At 42.0% G+C, this 22268-nt stretch overlaps 1 protein-coding gene across 5 annotated transcripts in view; it reads left to right on the forward strand.

The window, feature by feature from the left end:
* The window catches only part of LOC140468888 (protein unc-13 homolog C-like), a 587121-nt gene that overhangs the window by 272245 nt on the left and 292608 nt on the right, over window positions 1–22268 (forward strand). For 4 of the 5 annotated variants that reach the window (XM_072564956.1, XM_072564955.1, XM_072564957.1 and 1 more), the window contains 2 exons: window positions 4639–4661; window positions 5011–5075. In XM_072564956.1, coding sequence (XP_072421057.1) covers window positions 4639–4661; window positions 5011–5075 — 88 coding nt within the window. The remainder of the gene's footprint in view (window positions 1–4638; window positions 4662–5010; window positions 5076–22268) is intronic. The other variant, XM_072564959.1, reaches the window with a different exon arrangement.

Below are 22268 nucleotides of genomic sequence, written 5' to 3' on the forward strand. Positions count from 1 at the left end.
TTTTAATTTCTAAATGGCTAAAATCTAAAATGAATACTGTCCAAACACACCAGACAATCTGATTACTTACAGCATCAAAATGTCACACATAGGTATCGAAAGTAGTTTGACCTTTACTTCTGGGCAACTAGAATACAAGGTGGTGAAAGTCGTGCTACAATTATACAAAGCCCTGGTTACACCACACCTGGATTTACTGTGAGCAGTTTTTGTTTGCATCGCAACTTAGGAATGATGGATTGACTTTAGGAATGATGGATTGACCTTAGGAATGATGGATTGATCTTATTCATTTACCAGAATAACCCCTGAACTCCCAGAGCTGAATTATAAAGTGAGATTACACAAAGTTGGGTTGGAATATACTGGCATTTAGGAGGTTGGAAAATAGCTCAATCTATGTTTTCAGGACATTGATAGGATCAGATGGGGTTGAAGTCTTTTTCAATGTCCACAAATAGAGAGTAAAAAAGCTCTTTCTGCAAAGTCTAGGACTTTGGGACGTATTCTTGAAATTAGGACAGGTAGTTCTTCCCGTAAAATCCTTGCTGTAGTCCATCCATTTTCTAAAATAGTCAAAATTGATGTTCATGAAATACGTGCGTGCTCTACTAATTCCTCCTGTCACAGTGAAATAAATCACAAAATAGGCTCTGTTTAATTGAACAGTGGCTATGCATTTTCATTCATTGTAGACTGGTTTTGTCTTTATGCAGATGCTAAACTGTTTTAACTTTAAATTTTAAAGTGAAGTGAGAGTGGATGTAGTGAAAGAGCTCACCATAACCTTTTAATCTTCACTTGATACAGGAAAGTTGCCAGAGGATTGGAGATTGGCAAATATGCTATCCTTGTACAAAAGATGCAGTGAGGACAATTCTAGCAATCACAGGCCAGTTAAAAATCACACAACACCAGGTTATAGTCCATCAGGTTTATTTGGAAGCACTAGCTTTCAGAGCGCTGCTCCTTCATCTTGGCAACCACCTGATGAAGGAGCAGCGCTCCGAAAGCTAGTGCTTCCAAATAAACCTGTTGGACTATAACCTGATGGTGTGTGATTTTTATCTTTGTCCACTCCACTCCACTCCAACAGTGTCACCTCCAAATCATGACAGGCCAGTTAGTTTGGCATCAGCAGTAACTGAGACTTTAGAAACAACAAATGTGCAGAAAACAGAGGGACCTGGGAGAGTGCGTGCATTGATCTTTGAAGGTGATAGGGCATTTCAGAGTGTGTTTAGCCAATCAGATCTGATCTTAGAGGCATTGAGAACAAACACAGTGAAGTTATGCTGAAACTATGTTGAAAACAGTCAGAGTATGACATTCCAGTCAGGTTAGCACACCTTAGGAACAATGGGATGGATCTTTAAAAAGTGCAGAGAAAGTGAACTAGAATAGATTTAAGGATGGAGCATTTGAACAAGGTTAGATTGGAGATGCTGGTGTTATCATCCTTGGAGAAAAGGAGATTTAAGGAAGATGTACAATTATGATTGGTTTGGATAGAATAGATCAGGGAAAAATTATCCCACTTACCAGTTGTGAACATAAGAGGTGTGATTAGAAAGTTTGTAGATTACACCAAAATTGGACATGTAATAGACAGCGAAAGAGGCTACCTCAGAGTACACGGGATCTTGATCAGATGGACCAATGGGCCAAAGACTGGCAGGTGGAGCTTAATTTAGATAAATGTGAGGTCATGCATTTTGGAAAGGCAAATCACGGCAGGATGTATACATTTATTGGTACGGTCCTCGGGAGTGTTGCTGAATAAAGAGACCTTGAAGTGCAGGTTCATAGCTCCTTGAAAGTGGAGTCGCATGTAGATAGGATAGTGAAGAGGGCGTTTGATATGCTTTCCTTTATTGGTTAGTGTACTGAGTATAAGAGTGGGAGGTCATGTTGCGGCTGTACAGGACATTGGTTAGACCAGTTTTGGAATACTGCGTGCAATTCTGATCTTTCTCCTAGAGGAAAGATGCTCTGAAACTTGAAAGGGTTCAGAAAATATTGACAAGGATGTTGTCAGGGTTGGAAGATTTGTGCTACAGGGAGAGGCTGAATGGGCTGGGGCTATTTTCCCTGGAGCATCAGAGACTGAAGAGTGACCTTATAAAATCATGGGGGGCATGGATAGGGTAAATAGAAAGGTCTTTTCCCTGGGATGGGGGAGTCCAGACTAGAGGGTATAGGTTTAGGGTGAGAGGGGAAAGATGTAAAAGGAACCTAAGTGGCAACGTTTTCTTACAGAGGGTGGTGCGTGTATGGAATGAGGAAGTGGTGAACTTTTGGTACAATTGCAACATTTAAAAGGCATCTGGATGGGTATATGAGTAGGAACGGTTTAGAGGGATATGGGCCAAATGCTGTCAAATGGGACTAGATTTACTTATGACATCTGGTCAGTATGGACGAGTTGGACCAAGAGTCTTTTTCCATCTCTACGACTCTATGATTGTATGGTTTAAGGACCAGAGAACATAGATATATGTTTTGCCAAAAATATGCAGGAAGAATGTGAGTAAGAACTCATTTATACAGCAAATGGTAATGTGCTTGAACCCAGTGCCCACGGTGGAAGTAGAGGCAATCAATTATTTTGAAAAGAAATTGGGTGGACACAGGCACAAAGTAAATATGTCAGACTACAGGGCTCGATCAAATTTCTCTAAAATAAGCCAGCGTGGACTCAGTGTGGCATCCTACTGTGTGGCATCCTACTGTGTTATGTAAAAGAGTAGTTTTATGGTATTGCATGGGATGTGGGCAACAAAACACTGCATTCATTGTGCCCATTGCTATTTGCATTCCTTTACATAGAACATAGAACGTAGAAGAATACAGCACAGTACAGGCCCTTTGGCCCTCAATGTTGCGCCGATCCAAGTCCACCTAACCTACAATAGCCCATTTACTCCATATGCCTATCCAATGCCCGTTTAAATGCCCATAAAGAGGGAGAGTCCACCACTGCTACTGGCAGGGCATTCCATGAACTCACGACTCGCTAAGTAAAGAATCTACCCCTAACATCTGTCCTATACCTACCACCCCTTAATTTAAAGCTATGCCCCCTTGTAATAGCTGACTCCATACGTGGAAAAAGGTTTTCATGGTCAACCCTATCTAAACCCCTAATCATCTTGTACACTTCTATCAAGTCACCCCTAAACCTTCTTTTCTCCAATGAAAACAGCCCCAAGTGCCTCAGCCTTTCCTCATACGATCTTCCTACCATACCAGGCAACATCCTGGTAAACCTCCTCTGAACCCGTTCCAGTGCCTCCACATCCTTCCTATAGTATGGCGACCAAAACTGCACACAGTACTCCAGATGTGGCCGCACCAGAGTCTTATACAACTGCAACATGACCTCAGGACTGCGGAACTCAATTCCTCAACCAATAAACTCCTACCAATAAACTCCTACCAACTCTACCAATAAGCTCCTTTGGTAGCAGTGAGCTTTTTTCCTTTAACTCATACACTCCTTGTGTTGATTGTCCCAACACAATGATGCTGAGAGGCAATTCCCGTTGTGAAAGGGATGGAGTTTGGGCGCAATATGTGTTATGTATGATTCAGTGTTGACATCTGGCCAGTTGAATGTTATTGGCAGCAGTACAATACTGGGGAAAGCCTTTTGAGAGCTTCTGCTTCGAGCTCCTCTTCCCCAGTTATAACACAATTGTATAATCTGTGATAGTTAGTCATTTTTCACCACAGGTATTGCTTATTAATGTCCTGTTTTCTTGAAACACTATTAATTGAGTTGAACAAATGGTTAGTTTCATATATCAACTTCTGACAAAGTACAATAACTATTTCAATAGACATTATTGATGCAAAAAGCTTAATTTTATAAGAACATAAATCATAAAATGAGAAAGCCCACAATCTCCCTTCTCTTCACACCATCTAACCTCTCGCAGACAGTCGCACTTTGATGTGGCTGCAGCTACTGATGTTGTTTATGCACACATTACTGGAGCTGAATTTTTAAGCTATCTCCATTATGGGTTCAACTGGCTCAATGGGAAAACATAATATTGAAACTGTTTCAATTGGTGAACATTTTCAGGAGCTGTTTACAGTTCCAAATAAAAATTTCAGTCAGTGATTAAGTTCAAATCAAGGTTGTGTGTCAAGGTGGCAAACATCGCAAGAATGTACTTAGTCTGGAAACTGCTTTTAATATAATGATAAAAAGTAATGAGCTGCAGAAACACTTAAATTGGAACTGTACTTGGGTTAAATGGCATGTTATAGAGTGTGTTTTCAACTTGAAAGGTAAAAATTGTAATCATTGGCTCTTACTTCTTTCACAATTGGAGCAATGATTGGAATATTTAAATAAGGGTTTTGTGTTTTAAATAAAAACAACATGCCAGTAGCAACTATTTACTGCATAGGAATTAGTAGAGTTAGAAATTGATTTTTCACCAACTTTATAAGTTTTGGAGCTGTTTTCCTCTGGTTTTAAGTTTGCATTAATTTGGTTTCAAGTTAAGTATGGTTTCATAACTGCAATAAGTGGAGCATTTTGTATGAGTGGACAAGCAAATGATGTAATTTTAGCATATTGAATATCTAACATATTATGTCCTCCTCTCCCTGGTTCTTTTTCAGATAACAGTTCTGTGGATCAACAGGTTCTAAATTGCTGTGTTTCACCTTTCATATCATTTCATTTGAATTTTGTTACATTTTTACGTGGTTATCAGTGTAAATATATTCATTTCACATCCCGTTTGTATCGCATGGAACCCACCTTTACAAATACATGATATAATTTATCTTATTTGTCATATGTTGAAAATATGATGCATTTGTAAACAGGACATTTATTACTAAGAATAAACTTCCACAAACATACTTTTTCATAATGTATTTCATGTTGCAAGTGCAAAAGAAAAAAAAGTTGAATTTTTCATTGAAACTGTACGCACATTATTTAGGACTTCATAATGCTTACAGTTTTTTATTTGTTCTTTATTAAAGGCTCAGCTGTCAAGTGGTAATGTATTCGATGCATCGAACCTTTCAAGCTTCAAGACCCCCGGAGGGTGAGCTGAATTTATATCCCATGTATTCTTAAAATTAAACACACATCAGCAATGACTTTTTGTGGAATGACAATGGAACAACTAAACAAAATCACTCTTGACTTTTTGCCTTTTACATTTTGTTTTTTGTGCTCACCTTTATCAACACATTATTGCCAACAACTAAGGCTATGTTAGCAAATCTACTGCTTGAACAATTTTGAAAGTGCATTGAAAGAATCAAGATGCAGCATCGTTTTTCAGGATTTAATATTTTATTTGTTCAAGTTCGAGTTCATGATTTGCACATTCCTGAAAGTGACCTGAAAATACTTTGAAATATTTTCTTGATCGGAGTGTGCTACACTCGTACATATATGACAAGAGAAAACAAACCACCCCACAGCTCAGGCAGGCTGCATCTTTAAAGAGAGAGCCAGTGTTCAGGATTTAATGGTGACTGCAGGGGTCAGTCCATGAGTTGCAGGGCATCCTGCAGCAGCTCATTCACAACCATTTTTCAGGACACCTGATGGAATTTAATCCAAGCACAGTGCCTATCTCCCAATGTCTGGCTTCCTAGTTGCTGAGGAGGGGAGTTTCTCCTGGAAAATCCTGGTGTGGGGAAGGTGTTCCACCTTCACCTTGAAGAGCTGCTGGCTGGTCAGAAGCTGGCCAAACCAGTAGCGCCACCAGGAGTGCTGGCCATTGCTGGTATTGCTGTGCGGTCCTCACGAGACGCTGGAATCCCAGGAAGTGGCAAGTGGGACACTTTCATCTGGGCCAGACAGGGGGTCATATTTCTACTATTTACTCTGCTTTATCCATATGACATGGTACAAACAGGGTTATCATTTTATTTGTCACCAGTTTCGATTGTTATATCTAATCTATAATGGTATATCATATATAGTTTAGTATATATTTATAGTTATCCAGTTTCATGACAGTAGTAAAGGACAGGAATGTTATACAATGCTTCACACAATGCAGATGTTACTGTGGATTTGTATATTCCTTTAAGGTAACAGTCTAATAGCTAGGAATAAATTTTACTCAGGTCAATCTGAGTTTGTTGTTTGATGAGGGAATTTTAGTTGAAATGTGTTTATGAGCTTCAAGCTCAAGCCAAGAAGCAGAGGACATTTTAAAGCTTTTTGCATTCTTCAAACAAATATTGCAATGAGAACACAGGTTATTCAGTCATTTATCAGGAACTTTGAAAATTGAAGTATACTTATAAGCTGCAGACTGCAGCTCAGAGAGTGACCATATTTTAGATTGTTTTGTCAAGTGCATTAGTCTGTTATGTAGTATTTATGTATATGTGGCATATCGGAATCATTATTCTCTATAAATATCATTGACAGCTTTAGGAAGCTAAATGGTCTAGGACTGGACTCATAATAGAGTGAACCAGTCATATTTACTAACTATCAAATTTTCTACAGGATTGTGATGGAGCTGGCTTCATTCAAATTCCATCAAGTCTTAATCTCACGGAACTGACATCATAGCAAACAATTTTTAATCATATGTTACTGGCCCCATTGCATATGGACTTTATAAATAATTTTCTGAGGTACAATTGGATATGTTAACAGGTTACTTCATACACCTAGGAAGCTGTTATAATTTTCACTGGACTGAAGCTCGAGCAACTTTAGTCCGTCTCTTTCTTGGAATTCTGAAAATAGATTTTTGTAGAGCCCAAGGCTGTAATAATGGTTTTTTAAAATTAATTCAGGGGATGTGGGTGTCATTGACTAGGCCAACATTCATTGTGCATCCCTAATCGCCCAGAGGGCAGTTAAGTGTACCACATTGTTAGACCAGATAAAGACAGCAACTTCCCACTCAAAAGACCAGATGGGCTTTTCCAACAATTGACATCATTAGACTCTTAATGCCAGATTTTTTTTAAAACTTGAATTCAAATTTCACCATCTGCCATGGTGGGATTTGAACCTGTGTCCCCAGAACATTACCTGGGTCGTTGAATTAACAGCCCAGCAGTAATACCACACCTCCCTGGTTCATGTTGCTTGAGGCTGCTGTCCATCAAAATCAGGGGGCGAAAGATGATGGATTGGGTTGGGAATGGCAGAGGGTCAGATGAATGTCCCCCCACTCCCAACCCACAACCACCCCCACCGCCCCTGCCCCAGTCTGGCTGGCTAGAAGGACACCCTGCAGCCATGACACTCTGTGGGTGGGCTAAACAAACTCTGAGTGGACCTTCTGCCCCTCACTGGGAGGATATCCCAACTTCTGGAGCTCCTGCAGTCCTGGCAGCGACAAAGCTCCATACTGGATGCTGCCCGGAGACCAGGCAGACCCACAAAGAGCTTCTCCGGGATAAATAGGATCTATGTCAAAGGCTTTTTTTTGTGGTGGTGGTGAAGGTTGCGGGGTTTCAGTGCCTTTGGGAGGTAGGCAAGGGGTGGGGCAGGATGACAGTGTTTAGGCCTGTAGGCAGTCAGAAAGGAAGAGAGGAGGCTGCTAACTTCTCAGGGGCATTCTCCAAGTATCGTTCCCCCCTGCCTGCACCCTCCTGCTATTTTAAGCAGTTTTGTAAAATAACATCCTGCCTATTTCTTGTGGTCATTTATTTACATTTGGTGGACTGGACTGTTGATTTTAGTGCCTTTGTATCTTCCATGCTATGGGGTTGGGTGTCATGATGATGGATTAGTTACTCTTGCTATGGGACGTGTCTCCCACACCCCGCACCCAAAACACATGTGGCAGGGGCACTCAATGCCCAGTCCATTGCTGTTCAGGAAGACGATGCAAAATCTACTTCCTGACATTCCGTGTAAAAAGCATTCTACCTTTCTACCACAGCTTATTGTGGATGAGGTATCAGAAGTGAAGGTGCGAGAATTAAGGTGAATGCAGAAATCATTCCAGAAGTTGTTTCAAGAAACCTTGATGAAGGTCGAGGTGAACCCTGGTGGAGGGAAGATGATGAATCACAGAGTTCTACAGCACGGAGATTGGCCCTTCGGTGCAAATTGGTCCACACCGATCAAATGTCCACCCACACAACCCATTTCCCTGCACTTGGCCCGTATCCTTCGAAACCTTTCCTAACTATTTCTTATGGACGTTGTGGTGAGGAAAGTGGATTGATCAGATCAGAAACAACAGAAATGAGGCAAGCATTAAACAATGAGCTGAAGTATAAGTGAAGTGGTCATGTATGAGGTGGTCAGCCTGACAGAAGTGGGGAGAGAGAGAGACTGAGAGAGCCAGCCATCTACGCCCTGTTTCCATAGACTGAGACTTATCTCTGCTGCTTCTCTCCCAGTCTTTAACATTCTTGCTTATTTTTTATTCCTGATTGTTCCTAACCTACACTGGATTCTAGTTACGAGTCTTAAATTTGAAGTTCTTATTCTCATTTTTGTCTTTGATTAATTTTGTCTCCTCCCAGATAAAAGCCCCACTGCTGTGCTTGCTGACCTGAAGTATCAGCTCTTCTATCTGATCTCTCAGGCATCAGGCTTCTATTCACAATTGATCACTCTGTTCTCAAGGGTCAAACCTAACGCTCCCAGAATTACCAATCCCAGTGCTCCCTTTGGTATCATGACTGAAATGTGTTCATAGAATCTCTACAGTTAAGAAAGAGGCCGTTCAGCCCATCAAGTCATCTAGCAATCCACCCCACCTCCCTGTCCCCTGTAACCCCTTTTTCCCATGGCAAATCTACTTAGCCTGGACCTACCTGGACACTATGGGTAATTTAGCATGGCCAGTCCACCTAACCTGCATATCTTTGGAGTGTGGAAGGAAACAGGAGCACCCAGAGGAAACCCACACAGACACTAGGAGAACTCCATACTGACTGCCCGAGGGTGGAATTGAACCCAGGTCCCTGGCACTGAGAGGCAACAGTGCTAGCCACATAGCCAGCAGTTTACTCCCTAATTCCACTGTCTGTGTGGGGGAAAATCAGTCCCAATATTCTAAGATGGTTAATTGTGGCACTGCTGAAAATGTGTTGCTGGAAAAGCGCAGCAGGTCAGGCAGCATCCAAGGAACAGGAGAATCGACGTTTCGGGCATCAGCCCTTCAGGACTTTCCTGAAGAAGGGCTGATGCCCGAAACGTCGATTCTCCTGTTCCTTGGATGCTGACTGACCTGCTGCGCTTTTCCAGCAACACATTTTCAGCTCTGATCTCCAGCATCTGCCGTCCTCACTTTCTCCCCAAATTGTGGTACTGGCCATCTTCCCAAGATATGACCTCACAAATTTTGATGTTGCTCTAACAATTATTTTAAACATGTAGAACATTGAGCTGACCTCCTTGTGTGCTGCTGTGTAGATGCATACTTCTGTCAAAATGCGAAAAAATGACCCCAGGCCTGGCTCTCGCTGAAGCCTTGCCTCATCCAGCTGTCCAGTCCAGTAGTAGTAACCTCAGTAATTTGTCTAATATATATCTTACTTGAAAGCCTTAAATTAATTCTGCCAAGCAATGCTTTTTGTTGTGTTCTATACTAGAAAAATAAACTGTGACTTTACCAGAACAGATTTCATTCAGAATTTCAGTATCTCTCCAACTAACTTGGTATTTCATCTAGTGTTTGACACACAGCACGTCCAAAGTTGAATCTAGTGAACCTTCTCCAGTTCACATATGGCTGCACAAACATCAACCTTTTGTTTTGTTTTGATGGATTTTCCAGACAATTCAATGTGTTATTTCAACCCTGTCCAACATTCTCCTCTCTGGAGGGCAGCTATTATCATAACGGATATACAGCCCAGAACAAGTGGAGGGTGAAATTAGGCTCATTCAGTCATCTGAAAATGATCATAGAATCATAGAATCCCTGCAGTGTGGGGCAAACCATTCGGCCCATCGTGTCCACCCTGACCCTCCGAAGAGCATCCCGCCTAGATCCAACTGTAACCATTTCCCATGGCTGACCCACCTAGCCGACACATCACTGGACACTGTGGGGCAATTAGCATCGCCAGTCCAATTAACCTGCATGTCTTTGGGCTCTGAGAGGAAACTGGAGATACCTGGAGGAAACCACGCAGACACAGGGAGAATGTGCAAACTCTACATGGACAGTTGTCCGAAGTGGGGTATCCAACCGAGGTCCCTGACGCCGTGAGACAACAGCGCTGACCACTGAGCCACATTTGGTCCCTCTAGTTTTTAAAAATGGCTCGCAGGCTGTTGATTTTGACATTGTGCCACCTACCAGTGATGAAGTTCAGATTGGTGGTGAGCCGGCTACCAGTCAAATTTTATGTGCCCTCATTATGCAAACCGGGCCCAGCAGGGGCAATATTCGATGGGGAAAACTAGTTGAATTAATTCATTACAGAACAATTGCATTTTGAAAAAGACTTCTTCACCAGGAACCAAGTTTCAAAAAAGCAACCTAAGTAGTTAAGAAGAGCTCTTGTTTGATTTTTGTTCCCTACATCAACCTCCATTAATTTTTGAATTCTTTCACTTAAACAGTGCTAGTTTCAAGAACAGCAGCTTAAATGATGAGGGAGTTGGATTGCTGTTGGCCCAGGTAGAATCATTAACGCAAGCAAACCAACATCACTTTGGAACTTGGCTTGGAACGTAGCAAATTAAGCCTCTGTTCGAGAAAGGGAGGGAATGGGGGCAGACACAAAGTAGGAGACAAGATTAAAATAGTGCTGGAAAAGCACAGCAGGTCAGGCAGCATCCGAGGAGCACGAAAACCGACATTTCAGGCAAAAACCGTTCATCATCCTGATGGAGAGCTTTTGCCCAAAATGTCAATTTTCCTGCTCCTCGGATGCTGCCTGACCTGCTGTGCTTTTCCAGCACCACTCTAATCTTGACTCTGATCTCCAGCATCTGCAGTACTCACTTTAACCAGAAGCAGGAGACTACAATCCAGTTAGCCTAACACCTGTCATGGAGAAAGTACCATTGTGAGGAGGTTATAGCAGGGTACTTAAAAAATCCGAATGGGATCAGAAAGACTCGCCATGGTTTTGTGCAGGTGAAACCACACTTGGCTAATTTATTAGAGTTCTCTGTGGAAGTAGCAACCTGTAAATGTGGCATACTTGGATTTTCAGATAGCATTTGACAAGGTGACACATATAACATTTACAATGCAGTACACCATGTGCACACAATACACAAAACATAGAGTATGATGTACAAAATTGTGGTCTAAGTGGAAACATATTAGTGAGAAAGAGAGAATTGGTAGGTTAATAGGAAGCAGAGAGTAGGGATAAATGGGTCATTTTCAGGTTTGCAAACTGTAATGAATAGATTCCCCACCGGGATCTGTGCTGGGACCTTAATCATTTACAATCAATGTCAGTGACCAAATGTATGATACTTAACATTGCTGATGTTACAAAGGTAGCTTAGTAAGCTGTATGTAGGACACAGGGAGTCTGCTGAGGTATATAGATAGTTGGTGTGGGTCAACATTTGGCAGATGTGAGAAAATATGAATTTGTCAACTTTAGCAGAAAAAATTGAAAAGCTGCATGTTATTTAAATAGAAATGGATTGTGCAACAGCAGTTATAGGGGCTGTGAGTGTCCTGCTATAAAAACAACAAAGCATTAGTACTTTGGTACAGCAAATGATTAGGAAGGCAAATGGAATGTTGCTTATTGCATGGAGTATAAAAAGAGGGAAGTTTTTCTGTGGTTGTGCAGGATGTTAGTGCGGTCATATTTGGAGTATCATGTTCTGGTTTGGAACTCCTTATTTCTGAAAGGCTGACTCTAATGGTGAAGTGTTAGTCTTTGAGCCAGGAATCCTGGCTTTTAGCTTTGAGCCAGGAATCCTGGGTTCAAGTCCTACCAACTCCAGAGATGTGCAGATGAACAGGCTGATTAGAAAATATCTACAATTGCATCAAAAGCAGTTGAGAAAATGGTCACTTGACTGCTATCCATGATGAAGGGGTTATCCTGTGAGGAAAGGTTGATCAGATTGGTAAATCCGTTGGAATTTGAAGAGTAAGAATTTCCTTTTGTAATATTTGCTGCTCAGAGAATGTTTCCCTTTTGGGAGCAATTAGAACTAATGGAGAGTTGGAAAAATAAATACAGGTCATTCTGCTATAACATGTGTTTTGTTAATGCAAATTCACCGTAATGCGATTGATGAATTGGGACAGTGTCTAAAGTGCGAAGGTTTGAAACACATGTTGGCTGTAACATGATTACAACATGTTAAGTGCTGTTTCTAAAGCATGACTTTTCTATAATGCCGGGTTGCAACCGTCATATTACAGAAGAACCATGTATGTGGGATCTCCTACTTAAACTGGAAATGAGGATTTAGTGATTGGAACGAGGGCCAGGTGGATCTCATTGAGTGAGATTCCTGATTGGGGTTGTTAATCTGGATCAATCAGGGAACCTTGGCTGACAGATATAAACAGGAGTCTCAGACAGTCCCCTCATTCTAGGGATGGTCTCTGAGCTAGCTCGCTAGTCAGAGTCCATATAGGGTGCATGTGTAAATAAAGGGTGACTTGATGCCTTTGTGTAGTTATTTCAGAGGAGCAACATGTTTTCTGTGAGACTCAATAGTCAGTGACATGCTGTTCCCCAGAGGGTGTGAATTCAGGAATAAAGAATAATTTGAAAGCTAAGCTCGATAGATGTGCTGAGTGACAGAGAATCGGTGGGTTGAATTTTACCAGAAAGCAGCTCCATCTTTTGGCAGGTGAGCCCAAGCTAGTTTTTTTTTGTCACACTGTTCTCCACAACTCTACACATGAGCAATGCACCATGTCTGTAAGGCACTGCTCACCAGGGGCAGGAGTCGTTGCTATTAGCAGGATGTCCTGGGATTCCCAGCACTGGCGCCATTTATAACATGCAGACATGTGCTCGGTTAAGCACTGCCAGGCAGGAGTTCCCTTTTAACTGTGCACATAGTGGGAGGGGAACCAAAAGCATGAGGGCATGTCAATGGCTTGGCTGAGACTTTGATGCCAGTACTGGTGCAACTTTGCAAAGATATTGCTATTTAGGAACCAAGCTGCACAGATTACTCATTGTTAGTGTCACTCCATTTTAGAACCCTATCTCAAGGATTGTTACTCTTTCCCCAATCCCCACCTAATCTAACATCTTCTCATTGTTCAATGTGGGACTATGACTGACCAGAAAGTCTTCAAACAATTGAAAGCATTCACTTCTATTCAGCAACAGCAACAGCAAAGATAAAGCAAACACAAATGGTGCTTTTGCTTCTGGGAAAAGACGACAGTTTGCCTTTTGAGCACCAACATGTTTACAATTAGTGAGTGATAACTGCCCTCAACTTGGGGGACGGGGTGGCATTCAGCTCCTGTCTGGCTTGTCTCCTGACACTCCTGCACTCTGTCAAATAGAACACAATGTTTCTCCTGCTCAATGTCCTTATCTTCCTCCTCAGAAGACTGCGGTAGCTCTCCCAGCTCTTCAGAGTCCATCATATCCCCTCCAATTGTGCATATTGGGCTATTTTTGATCTATGTCAGCCTTAACAAACGGTTGTATGATGTAGTCATCGGCCATGGTTGCAAAGGTAGCTCCAACCTCCCACTAATCATCTTTGTAAAGCATTCAGTCCATTAAATGAAACAGAAACATAAGAGTTCTCAAGGATATAGGCACCCAGGCAGTTCTCAGGGTAGCTGGCACAGGCCGTTTGGATGTGGTGCTGATGGTGATAGGTGATTTGTACAGTGAAGGAATAGAATCCTTTCCAGTTGATGAACTTTAGCTGCATTACGCTCTCAATGTGATATGTGTACAGTCATGTGTACAGTGATATGTGTACAGTCTTTAGTGTCCTGCACCTGAGGGATGTTCGCAAAGCCTCCTGCCCAGGATGCAGCACTGACCTCATCACGAGAAAATGAGATGCAATGGTGTGATCTGGCACCAAGTACGTCAACACATTTGTGGGTTGAGGATTGTGAGATCCCACACAGGTGGTCAGAGGATCCTAGGAAGGAACCAGTTGCATAAAAGTTCAGTGCGCTGTCACACTGTCAGGCGCTGGGATAGAATGGTTGCCCTGCTCTTCAGGTGTCAGGTCCTGTTGGCACAGTTCCGCGAAGTGTCTCATGACAGCTTCAGTTTGCAGTGACACTCCACCTCGCTCACCTAGATGGAATGATATCGAAGACAATAGACTCTGGGTCTCCAGGGACATTCAGTTGTAGCCTCTTCAGTTGGAGACTGTCCTGTATCTGCTGGAGGTTGCTGCTGGTCCTGGCCTTGCTGTGGCTTGTTCATTTCTCTGAACCTCTGATATACTGCAGCAACAGTGAACATAACCCGTGCTGTGGCTGGATTGCGGTGTGGGGAATATCAGAAACAGAATGGATCCTTTAGTCATGTGAGCAGTCAGCAATCCTGTCACTCACACATAATGGTTTGGCTTCGTCCTCTATACAGGAGAATGATCAAGGACTCTGAGAAGGAAGGGCTACGGAATGCTTCCAAATTAGTTTTGGTATAGTGACTTTATTCTGATACATACAGCACAAGCCATGTCATGGAAATACAATAGGAGATTGTAAGTGATGTACTTGACTGTTAACCACACACTCCACATCTCCCAGGAATGTCAGCGTTGCATATAAGAGCAAGTTGGTGAATATGGTTCGAGGTGAGAGGGAGTCAGCTCCTTACCCCATGCAGCCTCTGAAGACCCAGATTGTCTTTGTGAATTGTGGTGCGTGGCTGACACTTTGAAGGTCACCTGGGATTACCTCTGCTTCACTGAGATGATTATAATCAATATGCTGTGACCTATGATCAGAATTTATATTTCACACAGCTGGTCACTGCCTGCATTTCACATGCAGGAGGTTTTTTCTAGTCAGAAAATGACAGCACATCTCTGGAGCAGGTGGGACCTAAACACTGGCCTCCTGGCTCAGAGGTATGGACACTGCCACACTGGTGACATCCACCTGTACTGTGAAAACAGTTAAAGTAGTTGCCCCTTGAAGTAGGCCCACCTTCTCAAACAGGAAAAAATACTTAGTCCTCCCACTCCAAGTGTGGTCACGGCCATTTTTGATTTCCAATTCACATGAGGATGGAAGGCAGCACTTGGCACAGTGAGTCAAAGCCTTATCCGAGTCACTGAAGGACCCCCACCCAAACCTCCATGCCCCTATCTTCCTAACAGTCTCTGTCAAGCCGATTAGTACTGACCCCTCACATGTTCCCACATAACTGTTTTGATTTATAACTTCATTTCCCAACATTACTACACTGTCTTCCAGCCACACAGCTTACTCATACCAATTTACCAACCATGTTGAACATGTTTTCAAAGTTTCAGTTCTGACTTAACACTGTTTCACTTTGAGGTGATCAATCTTTTTAAATATGTCATATATCATGATGCAGAAAGCACCATGTCCACATTGCTAATGGGTGGTACAACTAACAAACACCTAGTAAAACAAGTCACTGCCTCTTCCACCTAACAAGGAGATTTCTGTTTATTAAAACCTTCCTTCCACTTTGTATCTATACAGTTTTCAATCCATAAACTGATTTGTTTATTTATTCCATTATAAACATTCCAGTAGATTGTGCACTCTCAATAATCATAGTTGACTATGGCATTTTCCATTCTGCCAACTCTTGACAGACGGGTCTATAATTCTGTGATTCATGTCACATTCCATTGTGAATATTGGAATTGCATGACCTATCCGACACTCTGGTGCAGTCTGACTGTTTATGGAAGTATTTGGAGTAATCCTCAGGTAATTGCATGAGGATCTGAAATTGGACCCAGTGTCCTATCAACATTTAAGAGGTAATATTCTGTTGCTAATTTTTGCAATGATTTATTGGATTTTTAATTATGGTTTGCATGTACTAATGTCAGTTTTCATAAACTAGACCAGATTCAGGACAATGATGAATATTTTCTGCCAGAGAATGAATACATCAATTATGGAGGATGGATTCAGTTGACCTATATGAAGTTGCAAATTCCAAATTGCTATATCTCTCTCTTTGGCAGTCTTCTAAATTGCACTCTAACCATAATCTGTTTTAGCAGTCGAAAGTTAATTTAAATCCATGTTTGCTTACGATTTGTCAAAATGGTTCAGACAATGCATCTGCACACCAGGCTAATGTTTGTCAGGGCATCATACACTCTGATTAGTATTGATCACATTGCTGTGCCCAATAACATGTGGGAAACTGATTCCTTTGCAGTATATTAGTGCATTATTCTGGGTGTAAGCGACTCAATCCTGAATTATTTGAATTTACCACCAGGTGAACAGCCAGCATTTTGAATGCTTTCAACTCTGCACCTAAAATAGGATGAAGAAGCTGGTAGTTATGATTTGGAGATGCTGGTGTTGGACTGGGGTGTACAAAATTAAAAATCTCACAACACCAGGTTATAGTCCAAAAGGTTGAGTGCTTCCAATTAAACCTGTTGGACTATAACCTGGTGTTGTCTGATGAAGAAGCTGTTATTGTCCGAAAAAACTGTGAGGAAAATAATCATTTATCAGTACTCAGACCAAGTTGGTTGCAAGGTACCTACTGTGGGATACACGTAGAAGCACAAAATTATACTCAGCAGCAATAAATGCATATGGATAAAAAACATCTCATGGTCATTGAAACATACAGCACAGAAACAGACCCTTAGACCCAACTTGTCCATGCCAACCAGGTTTGCTAAACAGTACTTGTCCCATTTGCTTGCATTTGATCCACATCCCTTGAAATCTTTCCTATTAATATGTCTGTTTGATTATCTTTTAAATGTTGTAAATGTATCTAACTCTACCACTTCCTGTGGACATGACCTGTTCCTGTGGGTTTGATTTTAAAGAAAAGTGTGTGTCTTTCTTCAACAGTACAGAGGAACCTTGATTATCTGAACGAGATGGGTGGGCAGTATTTTGTTTGGATAATTGATTATTCGATTAATTGATTCAATGCCTCTCCTCTAGGGCTCAGAGTTTTCTGAAGTTTCCTTGTTCCTCGCTCTGCCTGCCGTGCTCCCTGTCTCTGTCTCAGGGTTTGTTCCTGAGCAGACACACACTTGCAGCATTGCTGAAGCCTCCTGCACAGGACAATGGTGGAGAGATTATCTAGTGAAAGGGGGTTTAGTGTTCACCTCTGTGTAGAACTCCAGGGAAATTGTAGGGTGAGAGAGAGGGCGGGAGGTCAGTCATTTGGAGACAGTGCCTGGACTCCCATCGATGTTCAGAACTGTTCTTGGCAGCATTTCAATGAGCCAGGTTCATTTTTCATCATTGTAAACAAAAGGCACAACCAGTGTTGGAAACACCTCTTTGATGTAATGTTTTTATTGGAACCTTGAGATCTTCTTTGGAGAATCCAAAATTCAGATAATTGATATTCAGATAATCGAGGTTCCTCTGTATATCCTTCTGTGTTCTAGAGATTGTTGGCCACAAATAATACAGTGTTGATGTAATCAAGTGCATTTTAGTTTGGTTAGACACATGAATAATATTCTTAAAATGGTGGAAAGTGAGGCCATTTCTGAAAGAATATCTTGGGCAAGTTTGGGTGAATTCAGAGCTTAAACGGTGAAATTGTGCAGAGGGATCTTTGCATCCTGGAAAACATTGAATGGATTCCCACTGATGGTCAATGGAGTGGATTAAGTTTGAAAACACAGTTGCTCTAGAATGAGGGGAAATAGTTTTGCTTTATAATGAGATTAGCTCATTATAAGACGCAAGGTGAGAATATTATCTAAAGGTGCCATGGAGTAGTCACAGAAATAGGAAATGGAGAGCACACAATAAAAGGTAGCCACTTGAAATTAATTATGACTTTTTCTTTTCTTTTTTATTGAGTTTGAGGTTAAGTATTCAGGAAAAGGGCAGAATACTAGCAGAATTGATTTAAAACTGAAGATCTCTGGGGCTAAAGAAAGGCAAGTCTTCAGTTTTCTCATGTTCTTTGAGATGTGAGCAATTCCTCTATTAAATTGGTCTTGTTAAATGCCAAAAGAATTCAATGGCAATCCAGCCCTGAATTTCTTTGGTATTTAAGCTGTTTGGGGACTGGGTAGCTTTTTTGCAGGCTTTCTTGGATAAGTAGATGTGCAGATTGTTTCCTCACACCTGCAAGGGAAGTTCAGTCCGAACAGACTGCTTTTTAAAAGGCCTGCTGCTGTGGTGAGGACTCGGAGAACATGAGGACTGTAGATGCTGGAGATCAGAGTCAAAGAGGCCGTTTCACTGGAGCTACCTCACAATCCTGGCTGGACCATAAACACTCCTACTTTTACTGTTGGCCACAGGTATAAAAAAATGTGGTGCTGGAAAGGTACAGCCGGTCAGGCAGCATCCGAGGAGCAGATGAGTCGATGTTTCTAGTATAAGCTTTTGGTCAGGATGGAGAGCTTGCCATCCTGATGAAGAACTTGTGTTCAAAATGTCAGCTCTCCTGCTCCTTGGGTGCTACCTGGCTGGCTGTGCTTTTCCAGCACCACACTCTTCAGCTGTTGGGCCATGGCTTAAACAGATCGAGGGTCAGACCTCGACTTCTCATTGGACCTTCAATTGTCAGCCAATTGGATTGGGCAGCAGCTTCAACAATTCCAATGGGGCCAGAGTTTGGTTGTGGTCATGCCTAGGACTGGTAAGGAGACACAGGAAGTAGATCAGGGCAGCTGTAGACAGACACAGTCCCAAACCTTTAAGGTGGGAAGGGTTTGGGAAAGCCAAGGGGGAGGCTGGAAATTTGCTGAGCTTTGGAGTACAAGCAGGAGGAACAAAACGTGGGGGTGCCATTTTGGTGGAGACAGGAGCTGTTCCAATGTCTATATTCCACACTCCTTAAGTCTCCCTATTTCTCCCTCCACCCAGTTAAGAGTGAAACACATTGCTGTCGGCCTGGAGTCACATGTAGGCCAGATCAGGTAAGGATGGCAGATTTCCTTCCTGAAAAGGCAAGAGTGAAGCAGAAGGGCTTTTGCGACAGTCGACTATCAATCACTGAGACTGGCTCTTAATTTCTGATCAATTCAATTTGAATTTGAGTTCCACCAGATGCAGTGATGGACTTTAAATCCATATCCCCACAACAGTAACCTGGCTGCTGGATTGCAAATTGAGTGACATTAATACCATTCCTACAACACTGCCAATATTTGCAAAGAAAATTACCAAGTGCCTCTTCCCACACTAAAGTGTGTGTCACAGACAATAGGTTACTTCTAAAGTGCAGTCACTGGGGTGTAAGCCAACAGTTGCAGTCAGTAGTGAACAGTGAAGGTGTCCAAATAGGGAATGAATGAATTGCTCAGATCATTTTCTTGATGAATGAGAAGCACTGTTTGCTTGTGTCAGGCTATCAGATATGAGGAGGTGGAAGCCTGATTAGTTTTTGATGAAACATAAAGAAAAAAAAACAAACTCCATTTATTCCTGGATGATCCTAATGGACACATCCATTATCTACAAATCAGAGAATTCAGCTTGAGACTTCCTTGAGACTTTCAGAATCTAGTTCCTGTCATTGATACAAAACGATCCTTTAAGTCTTTGTCGGGAAAGCTTCACATCTTTTGTACTTAAGTATGCTTGGGGCAGCAAATGATAGAAGTTAAAGTAAAGAAATAAGGAAAGGATATTTGGATGTTGGAATAAAATATAATAGAAATGACAATGGCTCATAACACCTTGTTCCTAAGCTCTCTGCCTGAAGGCAGGGCATTAGCAACTATCACCAAATGTTGTTGTAGTTTTCTTTTGATCCACAAGTAGGACAAGGAGGCAAGCTCCAAAATCTAATCAAACCAAGGCAAGGATTGAACCCTATGCTGTGGGGGTTACTCTGATCCACACCCAGCTGTTTTGCTAACTGTAACATCTAGACCAGAACTAGCCAGCAGGATACATGAACATCAACTAGCCACAAAAAGACATGACACACTCTCACTAGAATCTTTACATAGAGATGAGGAAGGACACCATTCTGATTGGGTCAACACATCCATCATAGGACAAGCCAAACAGAAACACGTGTGAGAATTCCTAGAAGCGTGGCATTCCAACCGGAACTCTCTCAACAAACACATTGACTTGGATCCTATTTACCACCCCCTGAGAAAAAGAACAGGAAATGACATCACCAACCCAAGGAAACCTGAACACATAAATGTAAAGCGGGCCATGCCACCAGTGCTTCACCAGAGGCTCACTGATGATGCTGCCTGGTATGGTGACGAAATGTCTGAAAACAAACCTTCCAGCTCAGCGAGCAAACTTACGTCCAGAACCCCCAACCTGAGCTGCAAATCTTCTCAAAACTCACTAAGACTAGAAACATAAAGGTTTGGCCCTGCGCTGTGCTTATGGGGAATTACCTGCTCAGCTGGGGACATAAAAGTGGCCTTGATGCAGTTGGCTGAAGGAGGGAAATCTGATCAGGAGTTCCTGCTTTTGATCGTTCTATCCGAATTACACTTTAGAACATTATCTTAGATTATCACATGGGTCAAGAATCTAACTCACTAATACTCGCAGTCAAGCTGACTTAGGGTAAATGGTACCTTTGCCTAATAAGCCATGTGCTAACAAAGAGTCATTGATACAGTGGTGGACGTGATCAGAGAAACATTCATGAGAATATAAAGATAAAATGATGGTGAGGAAATCAATTTACATAGTGGAGCCTGGGAGGATATTTCGCACACCTGATGCGTATAGAACTGAGGGGCTGTTGTCTCATCAAAAGGAGTTGGTCATTCAGGACCAAGTTAAAAATCACACATCACCAGGTTATAATACAACAGGTTTATTTGGAAGTACAAGCTTTCGGACCGCTGCTCCTTCTTCAGGTGGCTAGAGGGGCAGGATCATAGGACACAGAATTTATAGTAATATAAATTACTGTATCCTGCCCCACTAGCTACCTGATGAAGGAGCAGTGCTCCAAAAGCTTGTACTTCCAAACAAACTTGTATTACAACCTGGTGATGTGTGATTTTTAACTTGGTCCACCTCAGTCCAACACTGGCATCCCCTCGTTCAGGACCAGGGTGCAATTGAATTTATTCACAGAATCTTGGGAATTGTCTCCACCCGAAGGGCTCAGTGGTTGTATACATTTAAGGCAGAGACTGAAATGGGTTCTGAGGAAGGGTGCCTGAACCCAATATCTTACCTCGGATTTCTCTCCACAGATGCTGCCAGACCTGCTGAGCTTTTCTAGCAATTTCTATTTTTGTGACTGAAATTTTGATGGGGATAGGAAATCGCAGTATATTTAATTTTACATGTATTTCAGAGAGTAGGTCAATTACCAAAATAAATTGTGCATATAGGACAGGTGAATATCCTCTACGTGTTCTGTGTGTTCATAAACTTTAAAGATCATTTAATATTTAAGCAGTTGACTCGATCCTGTTCAGGCACTTAAAAGCTCAACAATGTTATTCTCCATTTAAGATTGGTAGGAATGATCATCAGTAAATCATGTTTCCTTTTGATCATTTTGTAAAATATTTACAATCTGTTGTTTTTATAGTTTACATCAGAGTAATTTCTTTCATAACACTTAGAAAAAAGAAAAGAGCTAACTTTGGGTAAGTCCCATGGATCAGTCAGTTGTCAATGCTGAAATAATCAATCTTCCTGTTAGCAGCAAAATAATTGGCTTTGTTATTCCCTGTCTAAAGATTGGGAAAATCCGATAGATTTCCCTCTGCTGTTCATTACCTACTCATCCCTAATAGGAAGTTTATACTTGAGGTGAGAACAGGGGTAGCTGAAGGCTGATGTGTCTCACGATGAAGCTGTCAGTTACGACTCACTGTCTTGGTTCATGCACGGAGGAGGCTCAACAAGAGTTGTGGCAGATTTCCTGAACTCGCAAACTGACTTAAGAAAAGAAAACTGGGAAATGAGAGGAAGGGAATACAAATAAATTCCTACTGGGAGGCAGGGTGCCGTAGTAGTTAGCACCGTTGTTTCACAATACCTGGGACCCAGGCTCCATTCTAGCCTTGGACAACGACTTTGTGGAGTTTGCACATTCTCCTTGTGGGGGTTTCCTCCTGGCTTCTTCCCACAGTCCAAAGATGTGCAGGTTAACTGGATTGGCCATGGGAAAAGTGGAGAGTTACAGGGATAGGGTGGGGAGGGGGAGGGATCTGGCTGGGTTGCTGGATGACTCGATGGGCTGAATGGCCT

The sequence above is a fragment of the Chiloscyllium punctatum genome, chromosome 48 (genome assembly GCF_047496795.1).
Source record: "Chiloscyllium punctatum isolate Juve2018m chromosome 48, sChiPun1.3, whole genome shotgun sequence".
NCBI classification, from domain to species: Eukaryota; Metazoa; Chordata; class Chondrichthyes; order Orectolobiformes; family Hemiscylliidae; genus Chiloscyllium; species Chiloscyllium punctatum.